Here is an 11,092-nt window from a genome sequence, read left to right on the forward strand (position 1 = left end):
AATGCTGTAAGCTTCCTTCACTATGGCCTGGTATACTCACAATGTTTCTTTGCTTTTACTTTCTTTTTATATTACAGGGAAGTGCTCGAAGGCTTGTGAAAGCCGCGCTTCAAGAAGCAGCGAAGAAGAGAGAGATGAGGTACTCTGACCTGAAGAAGATTGATCGAGGGGTCCGCCGCCATTTCCACGACGACATAACCGTCGTTGTCGTATTCCTTGACTCAAACCTCATTAGCCGTGCCAGCACGACGCGGTCTCCAACTCTCTCGGTAAGGGGAGGCGGGGTCAATCTCCCCTCAAACTCTCTTGCACCTTGCTCAACACCAACAGACGGTAACTCTTGATAAAATAGGGAAGGTAAGAGTGCAGTTTATGATGGAGTTGTTTTTAATCTGCAGGATACTGAAACCTTGCTAAAGAATCAGGTTGTCTATGTTATAATATGTTAGTCTTATAAAGTAGAAACCATAAGGTAGTTATTTATTAGGAATTTTAATTTTTTTTCTTTTTTTTAGAAGCTTTTTCGTTCCTCTTTTTTTTTCTTTTTTTGTAAATTCTTGTGGTACTATAATCCTTTGCAATCTAATCGTTCTTTCTTCTGTCGGTGTATTTCTCGACTCTGTTACATTTGTTGCAAATACGTATCTCTACGGATAACTTGGGGAAAGAAAAGATTGCTGGACTCTGCGCAGGCTGAAATAAGAAATGTACTTATTTTTAAATGATTATTATTTGTTCGTTTGTTAGGTGCGTAATATTACAGTTATTGCGTGATTAGTAACCTATTCTCAAATCTATGCGTATCTTTCCCTTAACAAGCAAGTTGCTGCTACAAATGATTGGAAGTTTTATATCTGGGTTGCTAGTTCTTTGTTTGTTAGGTTTATATTTTCCAGCTTACATTTGTTTTCCTTTTATTTTCTTTTAAAAGTTCCGTATCACGGTAGTAGGAATATCTTGGTCTAAATACACTTTTTGAGTTTTCACTGGTTTTCAGGGTGGCTCTTCGCAATATTTTTCTGGTATATGCAATGCGTTTGCTTCTTGTAGCTCTTGGTATCTAGAATTGTCCCATTTTACGTTTCCTATCAAATAATATTGGGTGATCGTAATATAAGACTCTTGGAGATCCTATTCAATATTAGGAAACCTCTCGTCGTTATCTTTTAATTGATCATGGGGAGAGAACCATAGGTGTCGACATAGGATTTGGATCCTCTCCACTACAAAAAAGTAGTGGAGAGATCACTGCTTTTAATCTCAATCGTTGATTATTTAGTAGGCGGTTATGATACAATCTAAATCTAACACTTACCATACCTCCGTGTATTGCACTCATTCCTAATTTACACTAAAAGAAAAAATCACAACCATTAATTAGATAATCAATGACCGTGATTATGTAGTGGTTCCTCCACTGTTTTTTTGTAGTGGAGAGGATCCGAATCCGTCGACATAGGAGCTAAACTTAGAACTATTTTTTTCCCCACTGGATTCCTATTTGTAATTTGGTACTACCTAACAATTCCTTGAGAAAGAAAGGGGGAAAACACCTAAATTGAGGGTGGAGGATGCCTTGCACGAAAGCAGCAGTTGTTTAAATTTCAAAAAAAAAAAAAAAATTGCAAATTACAGCTAGGGGGAGTCCATTGAGAAAGTTCAAGTGTAAGAGGATCACTGCAAAGTTCAAGGGGGGTTAATTGAGAACAAAATGTTCCATAGGGTTATGCACAAAACCCCCAGAGATAGGAGGTTAATTGAGACAAAAATGTTCCATAGGATCACCGCAAAAAGATTAATCTCAAGAACGTATTAATTATTTGCAAATTACAGTTAAGGAGTCCGTTGAGAAAGTTTTAAGTTTAAGATGATCGCTGCAAAAGTTCATAGGGGGTTAATTGAGACAAATATGTTCTATAGGGTTATGCGCAAAGCCCCCAAATATAGGAGGCGTTTTTTGCGAAATTAACCCTTTTCATAACATCGTCTCATAACTTGATTGAGTTGCATGACGGTTACCAGTGATATTTTTATAGTTTACCAATACGCTAGTTACTTTCTGATAATGGTGATCATTTGTTTGATATAATGCCAATAATCACGGCAAATAGAATTTTTTTTTGACCAATTAAGAACCTAACTAAAATATTGGTGGGACATACTTCAAAGTCAGGAGCATGCGGAGTTATCCGTTTGGATGAAGTATTTTACCCCGAAAATTAGGAGGAAAGCTGTCAAAATGATAGTTTTTTGACAGCTTTCCCCCAAAATCATCTCTTAAAATCGCCTATTGAAGAGGCGATTTTAAAGGAAAGCTGCCAAAAGCTACCATTTTGACGGCTTTCTTTTTAATTTTCGGGGCAAAACACCCCATCCAAACGGGCGCTTAAGAGAAAATTTATTGCCCTTGTACATTCACCATGCCTAGGACAGTAAACGACCATCATTTACGACCTATGTCGCTTGAGCTCGTTAATTTACAGAGGAAGGTGGAACAGTGCCCATCAAGGAGAAATTCAATCCCATTCTCAAAACATCTTTGATGTGTTGAGTTTGGTACCACTTGATTGGGTAGTGCATTAAAAATGAAATTGATGTGATATTGACATGCCATTATGCTAGAGTGTACTGTGTGTACCCTTGAATAATTTATAGGCAACGGACCCATTGTTGGTGGTATAACTCGCTACTCTAGAGTTCAGATGGGATTTAGAGGGGGGAGAAAAAAATCAACTCTTTCTTAACCAGATTAGCGGATACTAATGTGATTAAGAAGCTAAGTTGCGTTAGACTCGGTCCAACTTTTATTGATTTATTTTCTCTCTCTTACCAGCATTAGGATGAAGTTTTACTGTGGTACTTATAGAGACCTCGAAGTTGAGGTCAACTAGTAAAACATGTGAGCGTAAAAAGAGACCACGAGTTGGAAGCCATTCCCATCAGGGACCTTCTTTCATGCAATACAATAGAAAAAGCCCAAAAATAGAGTCTACGAATGAGGTAAATTAACTCCAGTTAATTTTCTGTAATGGGTTTATTGTTCGTCGTAAAATGGATCTCAAAATTTGTATTAATCGAGTTGTTTGTTACAAATCGAAATCGATTTTATACAGAAGCAGAGAGAATGAATCTAATCTCTCATTGTTTAACGTGGATTCTTTAGGGCGATAGGATGCCTCCCTCGATGTTTGCTTCGAGTTTGCTTCATTTTGACTATTTGAACGAGATTGCGAACAAACTTCAGCGCGTGGTAGAAGTTTTGTAGAATGAGTTCGAAACCCAAGCTAGGAATCAAAGGCCGAAAGCACAAGAAATGCTTGAGTTCGGTTCTTTTGAATGCCCGAAGTCTTGATTGCCAAAAATTCCCATAAGTTCAAGATCCTAGAAAAATCCCTTCTCCATAGCCCTTCTTGGCTTTTTATAGAGAAGAGTCATCGTAACTAACACCTTAGAATGTAGGAAGTGGGCGTAACCACTCCCATATTTTAGTAGATAGTTTTTTAAACCGTTTAGGCAAGCTAGGCGAACAGGCGAGCTTGGCGAACATGCGAGGTTGACAGGCGAACCTCATTAAGCGTTCAGGCGAACTTAAACCCTGTTGGCGAGCTTAGATCGTACGGGCGAACCTCCTATAGGCGAGCTTGTCTCGTGTAAGCGAAGCTAAGTTGTTTAGGCTAACTTAGCTACGCTGGCGAAGTAGGTGAGCTAAGCATTCAGGCGAGCTTAGCTAATTTGTAGGAGAAGTTGGATCATGTAGGCGAACTTCGTTCAGGCGAGCTTAACTCATAGGTGAAGTCAAGCATTCAGGCGAACTTAGTTTCTTTTAGGCGAAGCTCAATGCTCAGGAAGGCTTCACTTCGCTTGTGAAGTCAAGCGTTCAGGAGAACTTGACTTGGCCTATTTGATTCAGACGAACAAGTCAAACGAGCTTTGTTCTTGCGAGCTTGGATGTTCAGGCGAAGTCTTGCAGGTGAATTCCTGAATTTTGGGATAAATGCAATTTTATTTGTCTACAAAACCCCCTTCAAAGTTTTCAGACCCGAATCAAGTTGCTTGGGTCTGGAATACTTTGAATAAAAATGATCATCGTTCATTGGTTCAGGCGAAAAGAGCAGCTTTTCAGCGACCTTGGTCATTCTGGCGAAGATGAGTTCATCAAGCGAACTCAATAGATTTAGCGAGCTAAGTATTCAGCCGAACTTAGCGTGGCAGGTGAGCTTGAATATGTCAAGAGTCTCTAAATCCGAGAGTTTAGATTGAGACTTTAAAAATGCCAAGGGGGCTGACCCAAAGAAGGTCCATCCAGCCACTTAAAAGGTTAAGTTCTAAAGAAGACCAAGACCAAGCTTGTTTGCGTCGAAAATTGTTGTATTCATTGCGGTATTCATTACAACTTCGATCGTTACAATGAAAACAAAAAAAGATTGTCTTTTTATAAGACTTTTACACAATGAAAACAAAAGTTTACAACTCTCGTCAAAACAAACGCAGAGGACGTTTATCACCCGCTGCTTTGCGTGGGATCTTTGCCTGTGCCGGGGTTTATCCGTGGACCGCCTTAGATCTGGATCCGGTTAATGGAAAATTCGGCAGAGCTTCGCCTTCGCCGAGGAAGTATTTGATTTGAAGCGCTGAAATCGACCAAGCGAAATCAGGGCTCTTCTCGAGATTAAGACCAAGCCTAATCTCAAGGGACGGACGGGAACGGGCGTCGGATCTCTCGAACTCTCCTTCTTTATGCCGAAGAACTCGCCAAGATCTGTCAACCCTCGCTGAAATTCGTGCTCCTTTGACTCCACAATCCGGCAGCACCTCCTCGTCTTGATAATCAATCGCCCCCGCTGAAAGGAGGCCCTATGCTTGTATTTATAGGGCTTCGGAAGTGGTTATTTGGATGAGAACAAGTGTGAAAGGAGGCCCTATGCTTGTATTTATAGGGCTTCGGAAGTGGTTATTTGGATGAGAACAAGTGATTTTGGCCTTATCTTTAGTCAATAAAAGCCTAACCACGTTTGTAGATGATATCAAGTCAGTTTGGATGCTCAGGAACCAACAAATCTCGAGAAAAACCATCAAAAACCGAACCGGGTCGAAACAGTGCGCGCAGGACAGGTCTGACCCGCGCTTGCGCGGTTCGGACAGATCCGACCCGCGCTTGCGCGGGTCGGAATCATCCGACCCGCGCATGCGCGGGTCGGATTGATCCGTCCCGCACTTGCGCGGGTCGGATCATCCCGTCCTGCGCTAGCGCGGGTTCACCGACTTTTTCCCTTTTCTGTTTCCTTTCTTCCGGGACTTATTCTTGTCGCGTATTCGGTCGATTTGTTGACTTGTATGCTTTGTCGCGAGCTGACTGTTGAGCGCGCAAGTCACTTGATTCGCCGTTTCGCTTCAGGCGCTTGTCGGCGTCAGATAATCCTCTTAGACTCGGATAACGATGTTCGTCGTCTTCTCTCCGTCTCGAGCTGTGTGCGGACATCTATAGGCATTTTTAGACGCCTACAGATACCCCCTCCAAAGTATTCCAGACTCATTCTTTTATTGAGGAGTCTGGAATGCTTTGGATAAGATAGGCCATCTCCTCAATTTCGTAGAGTGACCTTGAACTATCTCAATTCTTAACTTCTTCAATCTTCAATCTATTCATTGTTTCGTCGAATAGGTGAAGTTCTTCCGGCACTGCGTTTATCGTCTGACCGCTGTCGAAATATTGAACTGAGATTGGTGTGTAACTTTCTGAACTTAGCTCGTGCCATTGAGTTGACTTTGAACTAATCCTTTCCGTCGGGAATTCATATCTGATTATAACTGAAATCCTTGGAGTCATCTTTTGCCTTATTTTGGCGAGATTGCTGATGCGCTGACCAGCATCAACTTTCACTATAACACGTTGTCCGGCGTTGACTTTAGTTGTAACGCGTTGACCGGCGTTAATACAGTTTATACTCGTACGTTTGCTGGAGTCTACACAGTTTAAGCTCTTAAGGCATTGGAGCGTGAAGGTCCCGAATGTTGGGCTGCAGGACCAACTATTAAAGCTGATTCATCTGCACGTGTGGATCTTATCCTGAAGTTTGTTGGATGTTCAAGTCATGAGACCAACTAATGAAGCTGATACGTCAATGACTCGCATTTATAGAATTTTTGGCAAATTCTCAGTCATCAACGGGTTTGATAAGCCTTTACCGACTACCGTTTGAGTCGGGCTAGCATGCAGATTATTTAAGTCCGTTCCGCATGTAACGTTATGCTAAAAGAGTTAACTCTTTTAGTGCTACGATATTGAATACGTAGACTTCGTCTTTCTCCTGTGCAAAGACTGAGCAGCGACGTGTATCAGACGTAGACTTTAAGGTTTTTTTGGCAAACCCTCAGCCTTCAATGGATTTGGCGTGCCTTTACCGATTACCGTTTGAATCGGGCTTGCATGCGGATTGTTTAAGTCCGTTCCGCACATGACGTTGTGCTAAAGGAATGAACTCCCTTAGACTTGATGCTACGATATTGAATACGTAGACTTCGCCATTGTTACGAGAATAAGCTACCCGGCAACGTGTATTAGACGCTGACCTATCCCTACTTAGGCTTCGGGATAAAAGTCCCCAGATTAGAATTCTGGTGTCTTCTTCAATCGGTGAAAGACTAAACCGACAACGCGTGTTAGGCGTTGACTTATCCCTGCTCAGGATTCGGGATAAAATTCCCCATGCATAAAAGGCATGGATTTTTGTTGCTACGATGCTGAATACGTAGACTCGGTCGTTTTTAGGAGAACGAACCACCCAGCAACGCGGGTTAAGCGCTGACTTATCCCTACTTAGGTTTCGGGATAAAATGCCCCAGACTGGATTCTGGTGTCTTTTTCAATCGGTGAGGCGTTATTAATAACGGCCTGCCATAATGTCGAATATGTGGGCTTTTGTCCTTTTCACGGCAAAAGACTAACCGGCAACGCGTGTTAGGCATTGACTTATCCCTGCTCAGGATTCGGGATAAAATTCCCCATGCATAAAAGACATGGATTTTTGTTGCTACGATGTTGAATACGTAGACTCGGTCGTTTTTACCGGAACGAACCACCCAGCAATGCGGGTTAAGCGTTGACTTATCCCTACTTAGGCTTCGGGATAAAATGCCCCAGACTGGATTCTGGTGTCTTTTTCAATCGGTGAAAGACTAAACCGGCAACGCGTGTTAGGCGTTGACTTATCCCTGCTTAGGATTCGGGATAAAATTCCCCATGCATAAAAGGCATGGATTTTTGTTGCTACGATGCTGAATACGTAGACTCGGTCATTTTTACGGGAACGAACCACCCAGCAACGCGGGTTAAGCGTTGACTTATCCCTACTTAGGCTTCGGGATAAAATGCCCCAGACTGGATTCTGGTGTCTTTTTCAATCGGTGAAAGACTAAACCGGCAACGCGTGTTAGGCGTAGGCTTATCTCTATTTAGGAGTTGAGATAAAATTCCCCGTGCACAAAGTGCACGGATTGGAAGTTGGGAATTGTGTCTTTTCTCAGGGTAAAGACGGACTGGAAAATGGAAGAGGAAGAATTTTATATTCTATCTCCCGGCACTGAAGAGGAAGAATTTTATATTCTATCTCCAGTTGGAAAGGAAACTCAAGGTGGGATCTCCACCCTCAGAATCCGAAATGATGAAACTAAGAGTGGGATCTCCACTCCGAGAATCGGAAAGATTCAAACGACCCTAACTTTTATAGGATTGGTCATTCGATCCAAAAAGAGTCCCTCATTTATTGAGGAGAAAGCCCAATTTCGACCCTAACTTTTATAGGTTTGGTGGAAAAAGGAAAAGATGGAAGTCTTTCGTTTATCGAAAAGGATAACTCAATCTTAGTCCTAACTATCTGCAGGTTTGACTAAGTAAAGTTGGAGACAATCCTAACTTTTATAGGTTTGATTGCTCAATTGAAAGTGGACCTCTCGTTCATGAAAGGAATCGAGAGGAGAATCTGGTTGTGGCCCTAACTTTTATAGGTTTGACCAAGGAAGCAGTGAAAGTGGGAGGTTTGAGATGATCTTACCTTTTACAGGCTTGATCGTTCAATTTGAAAGTGGACCTTTCGTTCATGGAAGGAATCGAGAGGGGACTTTGGTTGTGGTCCTAACTATAGGAAGGTTTAACCAGGTAGACAGTGAGAGTTGGAGTACAAATCATAGTGGGGGTTTAGTGTTTATCACCTTGTTCGTAATTATCGGGTTATCCCTAAGAAAATTACATATAGCGTTCTTCTGGGAACTTCCCATTACATGAATCATCCACCCCCAGCTTCTTTCTTGGAACTGGGTCTTACTTTGTACTCTGTTACATGACCGGGTTATCCTTAAGAATATTAGCGTAACATTCTCCAGGAACTTCTCATCAACGGTAGGAAACAGTTTAGACTCATATACCTATTGGAGTATCAGGGAGCAGTTTAACCTCTTATACCGGTCGGAGGATTAAGAAGCAGTTTATACTCTTATACTTGTCGGAGTGTTCATTCGGCTCAATTGAGCGATATAACGCCGGCTTCAACCAAGGTTTGGATGCTATTCTTAAGAGCGAAGCAAGCCTTGGTAGGATGAAGGATCCTCCTATGGTACGTACAGTACCTCGGATCCGCAGTATTATCAGCTTCTTCCTGATCTGGTATAGGTGGTAGCTTGATCTTGTTATTTTCAAGGAGGGACTCGAAAATAGCCGGAACATCTTCGTCCTTGAATGAGTACTCTTTTTGGAGTCTCGGATCCGAAGTCTTTTGCTGCCTTCGGGGTTGTTGCAATGTCTGATTAACGTCTACAACCGCTGCATGTGTCTTTCCTTTACCACGGGAGGCAAAGTTTGAGTTCAGAAGATTCGCTGTCGGTTGGCTCCTCTCGGCTTTCTTCCTTCGGAGGAAGCGTTCGGTCCGCTCTCCGCGCGTCTTCAACTCTTTCCAAGTGTTGGACAGTGCGACTCCCATCACTTCTAATATCTCAATAGATAGGTTGTTATGACATGTCTGGAGGATGAATTCCTCCGTGATCGGATCTCGGCAGTTCATTGCTTTATTCCGAAAGCGCTTGACGAAGTCGTCGACTGTCTCGTCATCTTCTTGTTCCTCATCGAAAAGTATCCTGATGGATACCTCGTCGTCGTCATCAAAGAAGTTACCAAGGAATGAGTTCTCCATATCGTCCCAGTTGTTAATACTTCCGGGCTTGAGACGGCGGTACCAATCGAAGGCCGGCCCGCGAAGGGTGCCAACGAATGACCGAACCATCAAGGCTTCATTACCGGAGATCATACCCAAGTGGAACTTGAAGTAGATCAGATGTTGAGTGGGTGAACCCTTCCCGTCAAACGGTGTGAAGTTAATCAAGTTGAACTTCACCGGATACGGGATTGAATCCCATTCTTTCGGGTAAGGACATGGAATGTCGATCTTCTTTACCTCTTGAGCAGACATTAGAGCGTTGATTTTACTCTCAAGATCTTTCATTTTCTCATCCTCGCTCGTATCGGGCTTTGGACGATTCTTAAGAGGAATAACGGGGCCACCCCCAGCGTTGTCGTCTTTAGTGGGGCCACCCCCAGCGTTTTGGTCAACGAGAGGGTTATCAGGATTAAGGCGTTGGTCATCAGCATTGAGACGTGCATCCACATCTGAATCGCTGCCTGCTTGATCAGGAATCTGTCGGTCGTGCTCTTCCTTCATCCGCTGCATAGCCGTTTCTATTTCGAATTTAAATGCTTGCTTCTGCTTAGCTAGAGCATCATCAACCATTTTAGTTGCTTCTTCGGTATTAATCATAAATACTTTGCGGGATTGCCCTGGGCTAGATACCGTATTGTCAGAAGCGACTGCAGAGTTAGCATCCGATGCTTCATCGTCCGAGGATAACCCTCTCTGCATTCTTTGGTAGTCCCTACGTCTAGTGGTCCCTGATCGCAACCGGGTTAGACGATGAGATATAAGAGGGTCAGAGCTAGAAGGTCGAATCGACTTTCCCTTATCAGCCATATTTATTGTGACTTCCGGGAGTTCGTCACCTTGAACAACCGATCGCTTTTTACGGAGACGCTTTGGTTTGGACTTAGTCATTCCGTTGGAGATCCTCTCGGATACGGAGACCCTCTGCGGAGCGGTCTTGGGGCAACTGCACGCTGATAATACTGCTCTGATTAGTTCGGCGCACAGTCAGTGAGATTTGGTTTCTCGGGCATATCTCTTCCGAGACTCGTTCATACCCCCAGCCCGATAGTACAACTCATCGATCAGATGACCGGAGCAACCTATCGTGTGTTGACATGACTCCCCTGGTATAACGTTATCATCGTCAGATGAATACGTTTCTTTCAGGGGATTTGTCGCTTTATTAGCATTCTTATACGTTTCTTTCAGGGGGTTTGCCGTTTTATTATCATTCTTAAGAGTCACGTGTTTAGAACTACGCTTTTGGGAGCGCAGGATCTCAACAGGCTCTTGGTTTTGGATACACACCCCCAGGCGGGCGAAAATTGGAGTTTTCCCTTTATGAGAAGGTTTGAAATTGTTGCGAGGGCGCGTGCGGCCCCCATCTCGACGAGTCGCTCGGGGTTCAATCATCAGACCCAAGTGTCCTTCGATCAAAACTTTGCCTCGATCCTCGTGCAAAGGACCCAGGCGATCAACTATCCTCATCTTGAGTCGGGACAAATCCATGTTGTCGTGGGGCTCCACCAGAGGTGCGGAACTCGAAGGGATTGACATAACCGGTGCAGAATGTCTTCTGTCTCGACCCTAGCGCGGGTCAGATTTAAGTGACCGACGGGTTGGAGGGTCGGATTCAAGTGACCGCAAAGTGGAGGGTCGGATCCAAGTGACCCGCAAAGTGGAGGGTCGGATCCAAGTGACCTGCGATTTGGAAGGTCGGATCCAAGTGACCTGCGATTTGGAAGGTCGGATTGGAGTGACCTGCAAATTGGCGGGTCGGATTGGAGGGACCTGCGTTTTGGCGGGGCGGGTTGGAGGGACCTGCATTTTGGCGGGTCGGATTGGAGCGACCTGCAAATCGGCGGGTCGGATTGGAGTGACCTGCAAATCGGCGGGTCGGATTGGAG

At 43.7% G+C, this 11,092-nt stretch overlaps 1 protein-coding gene across 1 annotated transcript in view; it reads left to right on the plus strand.

Moving 5' to 3' along the window:
* The window catches only part of LOC109848892 (probable protein phosphatase 2C 60), a 14,578-nt gene extending 13,969 nt beyond the window's left edge, over window positions 1-609 (plus strand). Inside the window, exon 5 of the mRNA XM_020418611.1 lies at window positions 78-609. Coding sequence (XP_020274200.1) covers window positions 78-344 — 267 coding nt within the window. The 3' untranslated portion in view covers window positions 345-609. The remainder of the gene's footprint in view (window positions 1-77) is intronic.

The sequence above is a fragment of the Asparagus officinalis genome, chromosome 7 (assembly GCF_001876935.1).
Source record: "Asparagus officinalis chromosome 7, Aspof.V1, whole genome shotgun sequence".
Classification (NCBI taxonomy): Eukaryota; Viridiplantae; Streptophyta; class Magnoliopsida; order Asparagales; family Asparagaceae; genus Asparagus; species Asparagus officinalis.